Here is a 19,313-nt window from a genome sequence, read left to right as displayed (position 1 = left end):
TTTGAGTTACTTTGTTTTTTTGTATACACTGATGTCTGAGTGAGGAAGCAGAAGTGGCAGGAGGAAGTCGCTGTGGGTGATGGTAGGAGGTTAGCCCTCATTTTGGATGCCTGAGAACTGATGTACAGAAAATCTTCAGAGGAGCTTGTGAGCTTAATGTGCCTCATATCATTGTAAGATGGAAGAATTTGAAAGATGTTTGTTTTCAACAGGTATCCTACAGCTGGCCCGTGGGGTGAATGAATGTGCAGAGCCCTTGGACAAACCTGGGCCATATAGAAATCAATGGCTGCTGAGCACTTTGGAAACTGGGCTTTGTATTTGGCCAACAGACAGGACTGAGTTTGTGGGGAAGCCTGGTCCAGGTATGAGTGTTGAACCTGGGGACTTTGATGGACCACAGTCTTCAAAGATGCTGGACACTCTGGAAGTTGTGACAAGATAGAGGTGCTCAGTGTTTCGGAAAACATCCTGTGTTGTCTTAGCTTGAATTTCTGGAAATAAAGCCCCCGAGTTATTGAACACTTGATTTACTTTAGCCTTGAGATTTTGCTAGGGGCCAATTTCATGCAGGGGCTGGCTGCCAACAGAATAGAGGTGTTCCCAGTCCCTTTTTGAGTCAAGTCAGGCAGATCATGCAGGTGCTCAGTGTCTGTGAAAGCTTATTAAGTTGTTATACCACGTCAGTTTTGCTAGGTGATGTAAGACTCTCCAGATTGGTTGTATTTACATATTTTTCCCCCTTCTTGTTCCAGGATGGAACAAATAATGTCATTGATGAGTGAATCGTGGGTATTTTAAATTCCTGTGGGTGTTTGGTTTATTGGGGTGAGGGGGTTGTGGTGTGTGTTTTTGAAAGAAAATCAGAATTAACTATATGTGTTATGTGTTTTAAATAGGGAAATAGGTAGGAATCAAAGGAAAGATTGAGACGACACATGAACTGTGGGAAGTATGCATATGTTTGGTTAAACTACATAATTTGTTCTTCATATACAACTAGAAATTAAGGCACTGCCAGAATATATATAGCAAAAGAGAAGTTACATCGTTTTTTTTTTTTCCAGTTCCCCTTTCTGTCCTAAGGTGAATACTTAGTAATGTAGGTATTATTTCTGTTTCTTTCCTTGATAAAGTTAATAGTTTTTTTCTAAAGAAAAATATAAATAAAATTAACAAGCAAACAAAAGTTTTCATATCCTGCGTTGATTTCCATTTTTTCTGCTTCTCCTTGCTCTCAGACTCTAGAGCTGTTATTGCAACTTACCATGGGACTGTCTGAATTTGCATCAAAATCCTGACAATATTTTACTTGTATTGTTTTCTCTGGCTTAGTGTATTTCAAAGGTAGGGGATGGAAGTTTATATGGTAAACGTAAATACTGGTAAACTGCAAGAGTGGTTTTGAATTGTATGTAAGATTTCCATCATTACTTTTGGCTACATTCAAAGTACCTGTGGAAACTGTTAGATGTTGCCAGCCCTCTTTCTCCTGTGGGGTGCAGTGGTAAATCCGAGCTTGCTCTGCTGTAGGAGATAGCAGTACCACCCAGGTCTCTTACTTCTCTGCCACAAAACGTCCTGAGCCCTGGAATCGGCTTCTTCCACAGGCAGAGCTGAGACAGGCGAGATCATGTAGCACCAGGAAACACTTCCATTTGGATTCTTGAGTTGCCTTTTTGCTGAAGGCAGTCATGCTACATGGAGAGCCCCTTGGCTGTGGTCTGCCCAGGCTGCTGCCTGGGCTGTTTTGGGGAGGAAGCTGCAGGTCAGGACACGTGCTGATTCGTCATGGCCAGACATCCCGTCAATCAGTGATCTTCCTAATGGCTGTCTCTGTCACTGTGCAGCACTTCTTCAACCATCTGAAGCCTCAGGTGCTGGAACTTCTCTCCCTCAGCCATGTTTTCTTGACCTAGATATACTGTTTTCTCTGCGTGGGGTGGTCAGATCTTCTTTACTTCTAGTTCAGTCCTGCCTTCTTCAGCATTTTATATTTGAAAACAAAGACTCTAGCTCCTTCTGAACCATGCCAAAGATCCTGAAAGGCATAGCAATAACCTAATGTGTAGGACGGCACAGAGATGAGCGGGTGGGAGCGCTGTTTTAACAGGCAACCTTATTTATGTGGACGGTAAGCAGGGTTGTGTTTTGAACCACGCTTCACCTTAGAGTCTTAATTTATTTTCAGTGCTAAGGGTCTGTCCTGGTGATTGGAAACCCCGAAGGTTTGGAGAACAGGCCCAAACGTGCACAGCATCTGTGGGAAAACTGTCAAACCTTTTCCCCAAGCCCTAGAGCAGAGCCAGAATGACTGGGCTGCCTTTCCGTCGTGTCTCACCTGGAGGAGGTGGGTTGTTTGCCTTACAACTCGCTCACTGCCCAAACTCCTGATGCTGCAAGCAAAGGTGCTTGTGCTAGGGATGGATTTCATAAGCCAAACATTTCCATTAGGAACTGGAATCAGACCAAAGTACTAGATTATCAGCCTGCTTTCGGGAGATAGTAACTAATTTTGGACTCTAGGTATGGGCTGAAATTTAGTTGGTGAAACAGAGGTAAAATGTCAGTTCCCGGCAGATGTCTAACAACTTCTTGAAAAAAAAAAAAAGTTTTTTTTCTTGTTTCCCTCCTTGTAACTGAGCACCATCCCATATAGCCTGGAGCTTGTTAGAAACCAAACCCCCCTTTTGCTTCTCTCATGAGTACAGATCACTTTGTTGTTACCTTCCATGTGCTGATCAGAGGATATTGGTTCAGGCTCTGATGGCTTCTGTTCTTCCTGTTTTTTACCTTCTGGATTGTTTGACTCATGAAAGCATGGTACTGTGGGCTGTTCACTGTTATTAATTACGTGCTGCATATTGGTTTGTCTTTGGGTGTTGGCCTTCTATTCTCGGAATCTTGCAAATATTTTAAACAATCAGCCTATTGTTTAGCAAGTGCTCTACACACACTGTAGGCCTTTTGTGAATTTCTGTTTAAAAAAAACAATAAAAGAATGACTAATGGAGCATGAACGGTGCTTGTGACACTGTAGTGTATTGTGTAACTATTGAGAGCAAAATTTGCATTCCTAGAAAAGCTTGTTCACGGTCAAAATAGAGGACATTCTCTTTATGGCTCATGGGAAAACATGTACTATATATTCAGCTCAGGATGCTACTTAGAAGGATCAACTTTTAAAAAATGACATTTTCCTCCCTTGGAATATTGAAGTCAGACTGAGACCCGACTTTGCTTGGCAACAGAAGTGAATCTTTTTCGTTCAGGCAAGTGGCATGGGGGGCTGTTTTAGGTCTGTCACACACATGCACAAGGATTTGTTTGCTGAAATGACTTCTCTTTAAGCTGTCGTTAAGCTCTGACATTGCTGGCCGTTTTGAATGGAGAGGGTACATTATTATATTATGTAACTGCCTGCCTCCTCTGAATGCCGGAGGAAGCCTGGCAGTTGGTGCTTTTCTTTACTTCAAAAGCATGCTTGTTTATGGCTTCTCCCCCCCCATATTGTAACAGGTCAAGCGGATGCTAAAGTGGGATCTTCAGATGTTTAGAAAAACTGTGAGTTCCATGTACTTCTGGAATCTAGTAATTGTTGGTCCTGTGTGTGCCTAAAAAAGAGGGTGTTCAGAAGGGGTAAGGATGCATCTCAGGTATGCTATAGGTAGTTTCCTTTGTACTTGTCTAAATAGTATAATGCTGTTCTGATTTTCTATTTCACTGTGAAGAATTAAGATCGAGTCACTGCTTGCTGGAGATACTACTCCTTTGTCTGTCCATGTAAGCTCTTTGGAAGAGAGGTTGCCTGTTATGGGCATGTGCATGCCAAGCACTGTAGGTTTCCTGCCCTGGGTGAGATGGTGTTAGGATGCTAAAACTTAATTCACAGCAGCAGAGCTGGTTGCAGCCCCGTGGCGGAGTGGAAGCCAGCACACGGTGTCCAGCTCCTTCTGCAAGGCCCAGGTTTGGTCAGATGCCAGCCGTGCTTTCCACTGCTTGCCCAGAGAGGGGTGTATGAGGAACTTCTGAGTACTCTTCAGGTGTATGCAGATAAGGACTAAGAGGACTACTTAGCTTTAGCACAGATCCACAGAGAGCTGCTGTAAATGGGAGAGCCTGATGTGGGCAGCAGCTGGATTTCCTAGGCCAGTTAGCCAGTATTAGCTAGGACAAAGTCATATTCATGGGGAACAAGCACTGGTTTGTCTCCCTCTGCTCTGATGTGACCCAGAAGGTTTTTCAGTATTTCTTTTTCCTTCTCTGAACGGAACAGGAGCATTGAAAGTATTGAGGAGGGAGAGTTCTCAGCTTGAGTTTGAGTGGGGAGTGCTCAAAACCTCTGTGATATTATACTTCCAAGAGCAGTGCCCCAGTGCTGCAGGTGCTTCTATTTGTGGCCCTGCTGTAAATTTAAACCACTTGGATCCTGCTCTCTTAGCATCTGAAGCTTCCAAGCTTGTATTTGCCACTAGTCATCATTAATGTGCAGTTTTCACCTTGATTAATTTCTAGGAATGTACATAATGAGTAACTTTAAAAAAAACAGGAAGAGAGGAAATGGAAATTTGCCCTTTGCAGTGTTTTTCTCATTGATGACCTCTGTGTCTGAAACTGTATCACTGAGTGGTGCATTTTATCACCTGTTTTCTGTGTCAGTTCAGTGACTATTGAAATGAAACATTCAGTCTGATACAGAAGAAGGGGTGTGAGCCACTCATGCCAGTTAGCGTCTGAGTAACTGGCACACCTTTGCAAGCAGTGGAGCAGCTACTTTTACTGGCAGGGAAGGAATATTCACAAAGAATGTGCTGGACATGTGACTTTATCATTACTTACTGCATTTTGGTTGTGTTATTTATAGGAGTGAGCCAGGTTAGTATTTTAAGACATTGGTACAAAAAATAGGTGTCCTCAAGCCCTATGCGTATGCTGTAATTGGCATATTTTCCAGAGGTGTGTTTCCCTCCTGTCCCATTGGTGTTTCGCAGAGTTCTGGGTGTTAAACTCATATGCAGGTTCCCACTTAGGGTTTAGGAGGGGAACTTTAGGAATCAACTTGATTTTTGTTGTTGTTGTTGCCTCTGGCTTTTTTTTGGTGTTTGTTGGTTTGTTTTGTTTGCGTTGCTTTTTTCCTGAACCCATATCTTATTCTGCAAGCAAGGCAAAGGTCTCTTCCTTACTTCCCAAAGTCTGAACAGCTGTCTTCAAAAATTAACGGTGCTTTCTCAGGGATTTGCAACACATAGAATGGTTTGGGTTGGAAGAGACCTTAAAGATAATCTTGTTCCCCGCCCCCTGCCATGGGCAGGGACACCTGCCACTAGACCATGGTTGCTCAAAGCCCCATCCAATCTTTCCTTGAACGCTTCCAGGGTTCCTGGTACCTGGTTCCTTTCTGCATAGGATTGTTTCTTCTCTTTGGAAAGGGTCGTATGTGTATATTTTTTACGTTCTTGCACAACCAAAAGAAGCTCACCTCTAAGATCTTGCTCAGAAATAACCATTCTCAGCAATTACAAGCTGTGGTGGTTTAGCCAGATCACCTCTCATATTAATGTCATGGCTTTCTGTCTCAAGTTTTGCCAGATGTTGTTGTGCAGTTTTATGTGATACATGAAGTTGGTGGTTGTGACTTTCTTCTTGGGCCACACAGCCTAAGAGAAGAGGTTATGTAGAGATTGTATAGTGTGGGCATACTTAAGCCTGATGTTCACAGAAAAGTCTTTGTAGAGATCTCCTAGGAGTTTTTCTTTCTTTTGGAGAGTGGAGATAGGGAAGTAAAATACCTCAGGTTTCGAGTGCAAAGAATTTTATATTAAATTCCCTGCAATAGGGGTAAGGATGCAGGGAGGATAACTCGGTCCTGCACAAATAGTGCATTTTTCTGCATCAGGTTAAAGCTGTGGGGCTTCATGCTTTGATTCTGGCACTTCCCTGGCAACTTTGTACTTACCTTCTACCTGACCCGAGTTCACTGTGTTGGGCTGGAACCCTGACGTGGTGAAATCACTCTCTACAGAAGCTGTATTTGTGCTTTCTTCTTCCAGGGAATGTTTCTTCTTTACACTAGGAAAGCAATAACTTCGTAGTCAAACTCTTTCTGTAACCCTTGGCAAAACAGAATGGCAACTACAAGTTTTTATTTCTTTTCCTTGACTGTCTTACCCATCACATTTTTTTACATTGCAGGGGGCCGAGAGTAGAGATTGCTTTGGATGACTGGCTTAGGACTTTATCACTGCTTTCCTCCAAAATATTTCCCTTGCACCTTCGTAATTTAACAGGATAAGTTTGCATGTCTCAGACACTTCTGTTCACAGCTTCTTTACATCTTTGTTGACAGTTTAAGCTAAGCACACTAGCATACCTTCAATTCTGCTATAAATGCAGTAATACCTTTCAATTGCCTGAACAAGAATCACCAGAGGGCATCTGTCTGAGTCTGAATTACGTTTGAAAACCATCTGGCATGTTGTGGGATAGTCCTAATAATAACAATGAACACCATCAGGAGTTGAGTCATTGTGCTTTGTTTCCATTGCAATTCTCTTGCTGCATGTATGTAATTCCATATAGCCAAGGGGTTAATACTGTGTGCAGATACCTTGCAAGAGACAGCTCTCATTTGGACTCATTTATCACTCAAAATCTGGCCATAAGAAATACATTTAAATAATAAAAATAATTGCTAAGATAAAAGACATAGATTGGTGTTAATTGCATCCTAAATCTGTTTCCTGCTTCTGCATGGGGAGGGAGGAAAGAAGTAAATGGAGATGGCAGTCACAAGAATTAGGTGCTTTTCCTGAAGGTGCTTTTTAATTGTAGGGGTCTCTTTTCATACTTAACACAGACATTCATCAGCAAGGATGATGCGGAGCCTGGGCCTGAAGCATGGGAAGAGAAGTGCTCCAGGAGGTCCTTGGTCTTCACTGGTTCCTCACAGGAACATCTGCACTTGCTTTCTTTCCCGTAGGAAGAACTCAAAGTATTTTGTGAACCGTGTATATGTTGTTTCCTAGAACCTTAATTACATTCAGAGATAATATCATTATTTTGCACATTCAAGTTGTATTGAACCAGACCTTCAGCTAGCAGTGGCTGGCACTGCTCTAGTGATTTTCAACCCTTGTTAAAATCTGGTTAAACCTGCCTGTGCTTTCAGATGTTTGTCAGGTGTCCCTGTACCCAGTGGTCAATGTCTGACTGTCATGCCCTTGCCATCCCTCAGGTGGTGAAAGGCAGCTGTTGGGGCGATGTGCCTGTGAGGAGGTGTCCTCAGCGTTGTAGACCGATACCACAGGTACCTTGTCATGCTGCCCCAAGTATTGTATGAGACAGCTTTAACTTTACATTGGTGAAAGCTGGGATAAAGCGCAGAAGCCATGACAGAAGCAGGAATTAATGGTTTGCCCAAGATGATGCAGAAGGGCTGGTGCCAAAGCATGGAGTGAGCTCTGGTCTCCTCACTCCGAGTTTGTGTGTTGGCCCCAGGATGCTTTCCTGCTGTCCCCAGCCCAGAGGCATATGAAACTGCATGGTTTGAGCATCTTTCCTTTTGCGTTGGCAGCAGAGGAGAGCTCAAGATTGTCGAAACCACTGAAGCTAATAAACTTCTCATGTGCATGCAGGGACATCAGGTTAATTAGTTTGCTAAGCAGCAGCGCTGGAGCTGTGCAACTGCCTGACAACGATAAGAGGAGGGAGCCGCAAGGCAGCGGCCTTTTGGTTGCCTGCTCTTTCGTTCTATCTCAGCTCCCTATAAATGATGGATGAGGAGAAGAGAGGCAGCGAGCCAAACATATGCAACCTATGCATACTGTGCAGAGCTGCACAATCCAGGCAGTATTGTTTGCTGTATGTGCAGGCGGTGCTTCGCAAAAGCTTGTGCTGCTGTTGCTGGGAGGAGGCTTCACCAGCGGTTTCTGCAGGAGCAGAGGGATGCTGGTGCAGGGAGCTTTTTAAAATCCACTTCTAAAAATGCAAATGCTTTCCTTCATTAAAACCCACTTGAAGCTAAGCGTGATCAACAAACACAAAACACTTTCACAGCTCAGACGTGCTGTGGATTATGTTTCTCCTCTTCCAGCCCCGCCCCCCCCCCCCCCCCCCCCCCCGGCAGTTTGCCCCTTAGCCTGCCGAAGTGCAATTAATTAACAATTTCATAGAAATCTTTGGTCTACAATGGTTAGGTAATTGCTGCTCGTGTGTTAGGTAGACAGTGGGAATGTATGAGGGCAGACAAGTGGTGTAAGCAGAAAAGCTGGTGAAATTTTGGTCCTTTTGTTCTAGCACTCTCCCTCCCTGGGAGCTGCTAAGAGCAGGTTAGACAGCCAGGTCTCCAGAGTTGTTTGGGTGTAGCTTGTGCTAGCTGGGGGGCTAGGAGACACTGGCATGCTTCATTAAATCTTTCCAGTCTTTCCAGCTCCCTTTTCTGTGACTAAAGGATGTGAAATTATTGATGCAAACGTACCTACTAATAGGCTTCTGTTCTCAGTGTTCTGGCGTTTGTTGCTGGGTGAGTAAGCTGTCCCACATGGTGCACGGGGGCCAGATAGCTGCCGTGTGCCTCTTGCTTAATTGTTTATACCTGTGCTAAATGATTGTAAACTCAGCAGAGTTGCTGACCTTTAAAATGCTTTTTAAATACACTGAATTCTGGGCTCTGAAAAAGGGGAGGGAGCTGGAAGGCATGGCTTCTGGAGGCTTCTGCTGAGCCTCTGGCTCCCCCGGCTGGAGCTGGGGTGGGAGAAGTCACTGTGGGCACCCAGGGACAGGAGTCAGTTGTTACCCAGTGATAAAGGCATCTACAGTATCTGCTTGCCCTTTGTTGGTAACTTTTAAGTACCTTCTCCTTATGGGGCTGCTGTACAGTAAACTGGTGTTGCTTTGTGGAACAGTTAAATCAAATGTGATTTTATTTTTTATTAAATGCTTTTAAAAATCAAATTAATCAAACAGGTGCAAACACAAGGGTGAATGCTTGGGCGATGGAGGCTGACCGTGCAGAAACCAGGCTGAAAGGAGTTTCAAGGGAATACATCCAGTGGTCTGAGCTCATTTAAGTAAAGTAATGTAAAAATGTGGTTTAGTGCTAAGCCTAATTTAGCATGCCTGCAGGCTGCTGTGCGCAGAAGTGCTCTCAGCCTTCCTCATCGTCTCCAGATGCAGATGCCCTCCCTCTTCGTGTGCTGCGTCTGATGATTTATATGGCCATATAATTAATCCAATCAGCCCTGTTATCCAACAGAAGACTCTCTTCATGTTTATTAATAGTTTATTGCCCCAGCAGATGAGCAAATTGAACCGTGCATCCCTTGATGCTCATCCAGAGCAATGGAGATGGCAGCGGTGTGCAGCCCAGGTTGAGAGGAGGAGGAGGAGGAAGAGAGGGGAACGTGAGCAGCCCGTTCTCCAGCAGCGTACACTTCATATCAATTTTGTTGTAATGTGAAACTGTACTCAGCTTCAGTGTATGTGTGGGGCCCTTTGATCCATAAGAACAGGAGACTTTGCAGATTCAGTTCTTGTTATTTTAGCGTAAGATTATTTTCTGCCTGTGACGGAGACTCCGGGGCAGCTGCAATGTGAGCAGCGTTGTGTGCACAAGTGCCACTGGCCATCCAAAATTACGTGAGTTTACCTGGCAACACCACAAGAGTTGAGCGAGCTGGAAAGCTGAGTGATTAGCTGTTGAACCTTGTACAGCAAATGCATTCAGTGGGATTGTGCTATTCAGTTGGCACAACAGTATCATTTATTTTAAATATTTTTTTTACTGTTCCCAAATGTTCCATTTCGAAGTTCTACTTCGTAGGATGAAAGAGTTGCCAACACTCTTTAATCCTTGGAGAGGAAGGACTAACTCCCAGCAAGAGTCCAATTTTGCCGTAGTCCTTCATGCTTTTAATACTGCCTATGCACTACTTTGCCAAACTCCGTAGAAATAAAAATGGAACGTTTTGGCCTTTCTGTGGCTGTTTACCAGCAGCAAAACGATTTTCAGACAATTAACAGATCTCCAGGCCCTTTAGAAGCTCAGATATAGCTGTTTCTAGGTTGTCACATGTCTAATTAATAGAAGTAGTAATGGTAATACTCCTGCTGGTATTCTGCTTTGGTATTCAGCCTGATAGCTGATCCTTAAAAGTGTCTTTACACCCAGGTAAAGCCTTTCTAGGGTTGGTAGGAATGTGGGAATTAATTGGTGCAGGCAGCATTTGCTGCTGTACGGTGGCTTTAAGGAGTAACGTTGTACCACGGAGGATCTTTCTTTACAGTCTTTGGGGTTTTAAGAGCATTATTATCAAACGCTAATTTTAAGCAGTTATGGTTCTAGGAGAGGTTGCGACATAAAATTGCTGTAAAGTAAGCTTATTTTAATTGCTTACAGCTATACTAGGAAAACTGTATAGAAAAAGAAAATAGCTGTTTTGCTTTGTTATTTAACAAATCGCACTTTGTATCACCAGAGAGGTATGCTGGGAGAGTCTTTTTAATTCTCCTGAGGGTTGTACTTATGCCTGAAGGAAGAAAGTTGTGTGTGATGGAAAGAGTTTTTATTCTGAATTTCTTCCACCACTGTAAAGCTGTGGTTGGAGTTGTGCTGGCATGCGTTCAGGAGCCTGTCTGTTTTCATCCCCTTGCAGCGCACTAATATCTCCCATCTGAAAGCCTGAAATGGAAGCCCTTAGTTTCTGATCGAGCTTGTGATCGTGGTAATGTTGGCGCAGTCTGAGCTGAGATTTGGTAACGTGTACACTTCGGTAATCTGAGGCCAGCGAGTAAAACAAGTTCTCTTAAACCACTGCTGAGGGCTGAACAACTGATAGTGGAAAGGTTGGAAATGGTGAAAAATGCCTGACGCTGGCTGTAAGCAAGTGGCCGTACTTGTCGGCTTTTGAGCATTGCCGAGTGTGATGTTGATACACTGTGGTGTTTCTCTTCACAGCGCTTCCACTTCTCACTCGGACCATTCTGCTCACACCAAATCTGCTTCTGCTGTATCATCCGACTCTGTCTCCACCTCAGCAGACAACTTCTCTCCAGATTTAAGGGTATGTATGTTTTGTCTTAAAAAAGAAAAAAATTGATATATTGTGGCCTCCTCCAGAAGACATTTCTTTCTCCTCTGAGTTTGGATGTGGTAAACTGATGTCAGCTTTCAGTTTAATGCCAAATTTTATGTAGCCAAAGCATGAAAGGACCTAAAGTCAAACAGGTGAAATTGAAGTTTAATATCTACCGTATTATTTCCTTCTTTATAAAGTTGTTTAATCTTCAAAAAGCTGATTCTGCAACCCACACTTGGAGATGAATTTTCAAAGGAACTCCCATTTTCTTTTAAGTGTTTTAAGCAAGTGAAATCTTCAACCTGCCAGTTTTATACCTTTTTTTCCTGTTGTGTGTATATAATAGATGTTCTATCTTGAGAACTTCTGCTTGTTTGTAAACAGAGTCCTTGGAAGTATCTTCTTTCAGAGAAAGATTGCTATCTCCAGGCTGATCAAAATAATATTCTGTCACAATAAATTGCTCTGACATAAAAAAGTCCAAAAAAGGCTCTTTTAAGTCTGTTACTAGATTCATTAATTATGAACTCAAAGTTCTAGTTCAGTGGCACAGGAGTTTTGAAAGCTATCTGTACGTTCCTTTTACGAAACCAAGGGGTTTGCTGATACACCTTTGCTTTAAAAAACATCCCTGAGTATAAAACTGTTGGTATTGATACATTCTAGTAATGACTTTTGGCATTTCTCAGCTGTGGTTGAGCATCTTTGTAAAATGTAAACACAGTAAAATTGTATAAAAACATTTAAATGCAAAACTAATTCCTTTGACAATGATGATAATTCTTTGTCTGGTGAGTGTTGTCTCAGTGGTCTGTAATTAATAAAAGAAAGAACTACTTGTTCATAAGTGGCAAGAACATGAATGTTTCTTTCTAAAGGCAGCTTATTAGCCAATATTAAGCTAAGGTTTGAAAATTAATCAATTTTCAAAGTAGTTTATATGTAATCTAATGGTAGTTTACACCTTTTACCTGTGGATACAAGAAGTAATTCTTCAGAACATGCCTGGGTAAAGAAGTTTGTAGTATGTCTGAAGTTCTTCCCCTGTGAAGTTGGGGTCTTCAGTTACTACAGCATAGAGAAAATACGGTGGATATACTTAAGACTGCAAATACTGCTACAGCTGTAACTGTATAGTATTATGAAAAAAATAATTACACAACCTTTTTTTTTTAACTGAAGTTTGCATAAGTGGGTTTCTTTTTCTAGTTTTGATGCACAAGTCAACTACTTTTTCACAATTTTTCTGACACTTGGCAATTACATTTAGAAGTAGAGAATGAAGCAACATTTCTTTTCTAGAATCAAGGTTGTCTTTCCTCCCTGGTGGTTAATTTGATTCAACATGCTTTCCTTTTAATCCTGATGGCATCTTGTGACTCTTTCCCCCTTTTGTCACCTTATCTGTGTGAATTGTAAGCTGTCTGGGCAGGGATTCCAGCTGTCCTGGGCTTGTCTGGTTCCCCAGCCAACAGGGTCTCTGTACCCACTAGTAGTCAAAAACAATGTCCGCAGAGGAATGTTCACTTAGATGATAGATTTTTCAGGGAGAAAATGCCTATTTATTGTCTACTGGAGGCCATTAGAAGCCCATACTTCCTTGCTGTGCTGCAGTTCCTGTAATTTGCAGAGTGATTTCTTCACAGCCTGCCCTCCTTCTCTTTTTTTTTTTTTCTAAGCAAACTAAAATTCTGCCATGGTTGGAACAAATGCTGCTCTCCTTTCATTTTAGAATAGTGATTAAGGAGGGATGGTAAAGCAAGGAATTCCTTATTTAGAATAAAGGCACTGCAAGGCTAACAGTGAGCACATGCCTCTGATGGCAAAATACTTCACGCTTTTAACCTGCATCAGTGTTGGGGGGCCTGAATTTGGCATAAGCCTGCTGTGTTTCACCTTGCTCTTGTAGAGGTGGTGTGAGTGGCTGCGACACGGTTGTGTGTAGGCATAAAGCTGGTTCTTGCCTTTACACTTGGGTGACCGCTTGTCAGTGTGAGCAGACCTCGAGAAAATGCCTTCCTCTGGTCCTACTTGTAATAGGGTGTAGGGTGAAAGGAACAGTTTGCACTAGTACTCTTTCCTAGAGGAATTAATGTGTTGACCATTTCTCTCGTCATTCCTGAGAGTATTTGAAGCCAGAGAACAAGTCCTGGAGGTGGGATGAAGATCTGTCCGTGACCTGTGTACAGCTTTTTGTGTTAGTACTGCCAGTGCAACTGCAGTCCCACAACTTGTCCTCAAATCAATTGCTGTCGGTGCTAGTGCGTTACTGTTTGATCCCCAGGCTTGCTCTTGGAGCCTGGTGCTAGCTCCTAAATGGAAGATTCATTATGAGTGGTGATCAGCTAACACCGATTTCTTTCAGGTCTTGAGTTGAGGAGAACAGACGTCCTCTCTCTGGGCATATCATTCTTTGTCCGGTGTTCTAGTCAGTTCTGTGAGAGATTTTTCAAGGTCCTGATTGTTGTTACTATTTCTTTTAATCTTTCTGAGATGTGTCCTTGCCTTTGATATTGCAGATGAGGTCATACTATTAACTGACACAGTGGCATGAGCGTGTTCTCTGTTCTAGCCCTTTCCTTACACGCCTGAGTGTCTTGTGCAGCTTTGATTGGTACAAGACAGCACAAACTCCCAAGTCTTAACAAGCACTGTGATTTGAGCTAAGCTTATTACTTCTGAGGAAAGAAAGAAGTCCCACATTGTTCCTGGAAAAATGTAAGAGAATAAGACCTGAAGTGGAAACTAATGCGTTTTGTGGTAACTGTGGAATGGGAGACAAGTGCTTGGGCTACATGGTGTTCTCGCAGGAAGGTGTTCCATCAGTTAGCTTTAAGAGGCTGAAAATAAGCTTTTGAAGATTTTGAAGTGGATCTGCCAATAATGGGATTATGCTCTTGATGTGTATTTAAATTTTCCCTGCTAGAATGAACTGCTGCATGGATTCATCATCTTTCCTACCTCTGCTGGGTCTCTGCCTCTGCATGTGCATTGATTCAAATCTAGGAATTAAATTTCTGTGACGATGGAAAAACACTTAGAGATAGCTACAATTAGCACTCTCTTTTTTTCTGTGGGGAATTTTTAGAAGAGTGGTAGGCGTCCATTGGGAGGAGGGAACCAGGGGAAGGACCCATATAATTTCTTGCAGTCTACGCCTGCAGTTTTCTTTTGGAGTGCAATTAACACTCTGTGTGTGTGCGCACATGTGTGTAATGAGGTAAATGGGACAACCACTGGGGATTCCTACTGAATGCATGTGCAGTATTTTTCCTAAATCTTTCTGCAAAGTATTTAATAATATGCCTTTATGAAGTTGGGTTTTTTAAATGTATATTGAGCATTTCAATATCTGGCACTAAGATTAAATTGCCTTTCCACTACAATTTATAGAATTTTCACTTCATAAACTAACTCTAAATAACTTTTGGCTGTTTCAGTTAGCTTCATACAGGAAAAAAAGGAAGAAAAAAACCCCAAACCCCAACAGAAAAACAACAAAGCACTAATAGGTTCTCCCCTCCACCCCCTTCCTGATCTCAAATCTGAAGCTGTTTAGAATTGATTTAGGGAATGCACTTTTTGAGGGAATTTTTAGCAAATACACTGCCATATGTTTTAACATAAGTTATAGATCAGGCAAGAACAGAACTGAAGTAGTTGGAAGTGAAAATGAGCTGGAAATTCATAGATTCTGTGTCATTTGGGATGAGGTTTTAAAAACACCTTAGATCCAACATTGCCAAAGGGATTAAAGTACATAAATACCTCTTACAGATCTGGGAACTTGGTGATTATTAAAAGTACAGTGGGATTCTTGTTCCTAAGTCCTATAGGTGGTCTTTTCTCCTAATGCTTATGGGCAGATATGTCTGTGCATTTTATAATACTTAAGTCTTCTTGCTAATGCTCTAGCTTTTATCAGCAGGGACTTTCACTTTGAGTTAGCTGTCGATTTATAGGATAATGCCTGAAGTTCACTGTGTTCAAAGCTTTGGAGTAGCTCTCATAAAAGGGTCAAATCCTTTCCATCTGCAGTTGGGAAGCCAGCAGAACCTGCTGCCACTTCCCTTAAGAACAGTACCTTTGCCTGAAAATTTGTTAAGGACCATTGTGTTTGGTTTTGGATTGTAAACAGCAAAAGCCTGAACCAGAGGATGGAAACTCCTGTGTTGGCTTTCTTATGCTCCTTCTTGCTTCTAGTCTGTTCTGTGGACAGAGGAAAGCAGTACCACAGACCCATATGTCACCTGCTTAGTTGTACAGCCTTCAGAAAAAGTGGTTGAGGTCTTTGTTCTTGACATTGCCGTTGGTGACCACTAAACCATTATCCCCTTTGAGGGCAACAATAAAAGCCACAAATCCTGATATTCCTCTGAGGTCCAGCAGAATACTGTACATGCATGTGCCTTATCCTCCATGATTGTTTGCTCCCTCCGTAATAATTTTCTCCTTTCGTATACGAGGAATCAGTGGATTTTCAATGGGTTTATAGGTGAGATGCAAGAATGTTATTGCAGCATGCCCAGGACTTGAAAGTTAAAAAAGGGAGGAAAAAGAGTTGCTTGCATAACCTTAATTTCTTATCCATTGTGTGTGTGGTTGGAGAGTGTAGGTAAGCATGTGGTTTATTTTGTAAGATATAAGATGACAAAAGGTATACAAAGGAGTCTTCTCCTTTCAAGACAGTAAATGGATGCTATTGCTGTCTCCTTATGTTTCCTGGGTGAAATGCGTTTGAGCAAGTCTGCATTCAGGCTAGCCAGCTGCAGTTCCTTTGCAGTTGATGGAAAGAAATCGGTCATTTATGATCTGATTTGTCTTGACTTTAGGGAAGTGCCCATGCTAGGTGAGAACATCATGTAGCAGAGACAGAGAAGTCCTTGCTGCAGGATGTTGTGAACGTTATTTGAGGGGGAGCAACTAATTTCTCAGAGTGGATCCCAGCTTTTTAGCTGCGTTTCAGTAACGGTGCAGTTTTGTCTCTTTTGAAAACTTGTTTCTCCTCTGACTGTGGAGAGAGTTCAGGGTAATTTCTGCAGCTGTAGACCTGTAAAATTGAGGTAAATCCTGTACCTCAGGTGATGCTGGGCAATATTAACTGAGATGCCAGTCACCAACTTTGCCACCTTTGCGTTACTTCATTCTAGCTTTAGTGCAAAGTGGCTTAGACTAGTTTTATGTAGAACATGTATATTGTTAGTAGAAAAACATATTGAAGAAAGATGTGATTCTCCTCCCCCCCCGCCATCCTTTGCTGTAAATCACTAAAACTAGCCTCAGTGAGCTTTTCCATTGCTATCTCCCTGCCAACGCAGGAAGTGTGTCAGGCTTTGGTTATGTGTAACACATGTTCAACAAGAGCTGGGTTTAGAGAGCGGCATAACTTTTTAAAATTTGAGCACTCATTTAAGCAATGTTTTTTAGGTTTGCTTTTCAGTTAGTGAATAATACTAGCTTGGAAGCACTAAATTGTGAAAAAACACTGCCTAAGCACCTCCAGGGTGGTTGAAGACTCTCTGCCCTGCTAGTCGGCTCCATCCCTTGTTAATGATGTATGGGGATAAGTATTCCTGTTTCAGACTGGCTCTTGACTCTGCATGGGACTGCCTGTAAGACTAGTTTATAGCAAATGCGAAGATGTCTTGTGTGAGCTTTCCTTCCCAGTGCGCTGGACTGTGACTGCTATTAAATTACAGACCATATTGCACAAGCCACCAGATGGTGAAGATAATTGACCTGTGGTCACAAAAGACTTGGCTAGAGGTGAACTGGTGATACAGCAGTGAAATTAAATAAACAGTTCATCATTTTACTGTCATTGTGTGAAGATTTGAGCATATGTGTTTCTCTGCATCATCGCTTTGGGCTCAGTTATATTTTCGCATGAAGGTGCACCTCACTATTTTGTGAGTATACAGGAGTACAAGTTATGCAGGCAGAAGTCGACCTTACCTGATCTGCATGTAGTGTTTCCACAGGTTCCTTTGAACACAGGGATGAAATTGGGGCCAAATCCAAGAACAGGTGATGCTTTATCAAAGGTATAAAGTAGAGGGACTTAAAGAGCAGCAGAGGAGAAGTGGGAAAATCGTATGGGAACCAGTGTTTTAACTATCTCAAAATTCTGATTTTGGCTATACGAGTTGCGTGTGTGTGTCTGGGAGGCAGGCTTGCTTTCTTCTTTGGAGCATTAAGCTGTCGATGAACAAAGGCACAAAGGACTAGTTCTGGAGAATGAATGGTGCTCTTGTCCATAATGTGGTCATTCCAGGACATCCCTGTGAGTGACTGGAATTTAGCCCCTCCTGTTGACATGTTTTTCTAGGACTCCAGTTTCCATGACTGTAAATGCTGTATATTTCGTGAGAATTACAATCTTTTTCTTTTTAAACTGTCCTAAAAGATGGAAAATCTTGGTCTCCTCCCTGCACCTCTCCCAGTAAGTCCTTTTCTGCACCTCCTTCTTTCAAGGAAACAAAAACTCAGAGTAGCCAACCTCTGCATTGCAAAATATTGATTTCATGCAAATTAGATGGAGGGAAAAGCCAGATGCAGTCAGTTTGCTGTCTCCTTTACATGGAAATAATACTCCCTAAGTGCTCATTTGGTTGGAAGAGAGCAAAGACAGCAAGTGTTGCGAATTTTTCTTATGTATAGATACCTGAATGTCTGAATACGAAGTCAAGTACAGTGAAAGAAACCTCTGGAAGCATTTACGATTGCCGTCTATTAGGAGTGGAAAACTAAGGAGAATAAGTAAATGGTCTTCATATGTTCCTCAAAAATATTTTCAGCTCTTCCTAATTGACTGCTGTATTTCTCCTAGCTACTAAGTGCAAAAATTCTCTTTTTGCTGAGTAAAAATGGGTAAGAGGTGGCTCCCCAGCCCCCCCTTTTTTTTTCCTCCCCTATAGGTATAGTTTTGTAGATTGAAGCACAGATTGGGCAGGAACGAACAAGCATGGTATTTAGAAGGACACGTGGATTTGTGACTGTGTGCAGTACCTGCCAATATTTGATTTTCTGTAGATGTTTTTGCATGAAATGAAACATCTTTGTTCCCCTCTGTATGATTGTTTACTTACTGTAAATATGTAACTACTTGTATCTTGAATCCTTATATATCGCTTCCAAAGAATTTAACTTTGGAGTTTATAACAGAGATAGTTTTCTGTGACTTGATTTAGTTGTTAGAATTTATAACTCTCTCTTTGGTGTTTTTCTGTTAGTTAAGACTGACGGTACGAATGTCAATGCACTAGTTTAATGCTTTCCTTGAAAATTTTAGTCTGTTTTCCCATGTAAGTTGATTGCTAAACAAGACAAAGTAAAATAAAGGAAGGATAGAGTTGGGCTAATGTGCCGTCCAAAGTTTTTGAGCAGCCAGAAGAGAACAGAGCTGTTTTCATTTGAGATGTATGTGGAACCCTTGGCAATGAAGACGATTCTGTATTAAATAATGTTGGACTTATCTGAATAGATAATATCTGCAACCTTCTGTGCCAGGGAGCATTGCTATGTTGAGTCAGTGATGACTTTCTGTTGGAGCCTAATGAGAGAATTGTCTTGAGGCCCCAAGCCATACAAACTTGAAGAGACAAGCCAGCCGTGGTTGAACGACTGGCCCTCAACAATGTGTTCCTTTGAGCTTCTGAGCCTTGCGTTGTACTTGTGCAGTGAGGGCCCAGGAGATTCACCAGCCCAGAGAGGCTGTTCTTCATCACTGGACACTCGCGTCTGAGTGGAGAAGTACATAGTGGAAAAAACAAAGCAGAAAACCCTAGGGAAACACTGCATGGTGGCTGCTTCCTCCTGCAGAGGAGTCCCTTTATGTTACCCTGGTGACTATTCTTTTTTTCTTAAACACGCTAATCTTCAGCTTCTTTTTAAAGATTTTCAAGACAGTGGTAAGTAAACAAAAGTGATTTCTCAAGCCTTTTTATACTTTCTCAAACTGTGTATGGTAGGTAGAGATCAGTTTGGATTTTTTAGTTGTGTCAGGAAAGCATAATTAAAAGGCAGTTGCAGTGTACATCGTATGTGATTATTGTCTTAGTGTAATAGGTGGTGTCAACAGAACATTATATTGATAACTTAAATGCCCCTTGTGTTGTTTTTTAACCAAGCTAGGAAGCCTTTGGCTGAATGCTCTCTTAGGAGCTGAATGGGCTTGATGTGGTCTTTGGACAGTATATTTGGATCTGCGTACTATTCTGAAATGATCCATGTGTCCAT

At 42.1% G+C, this 19,313-nt stretch overlaps 1 protein-coding gene across 4 annotated transcripts in view; it reads left to right on the top strand.

Annotated features, from left to right (window-relative positions):
- MTMR2 (myotubularin related protein 2) overlaps positions 1–19,313 on the top strand; it is a 65,902-nt gene that overhangs the window by 12,450 nt on the left and 34,139 nt on the right. For 3 of the 4 annotated variants that reach the window (XM_037376292.1, XM_037376293.1, XM_037376296.1), the window contains one exon: positions 10,955–11,060. In XM_037376292.1, coding sequence (XP_037232189.1) covers positions 10,955–11,060 — 106 coding nt within the window. Of the gene's footprint in view, positions 1–10,954; positions 11,061–18,769; positions 18,986–19,313 lie in introns of those variants that run through there. The other variant, XM_037376294.1, reaches the window with a different exon arrangement.

This window comes from Falco rusticolus, chromosome 2 (assembly GCF_015220075.1).
Source record: "Falco rusticolus isolate bFalRus1 chromosome 2, bFalRus1.pri, whole genome shotgun sequence".
NCBI lineage: Eukaryota > Metazoa > Chordata > Aves > Falconiformes > Falconidae > Falco > Falco rusticolus.
Note: the sequence above shows the minus strand (reverse complement) of the source record. Positions and strands in the feature narration are given on the sequence as shown.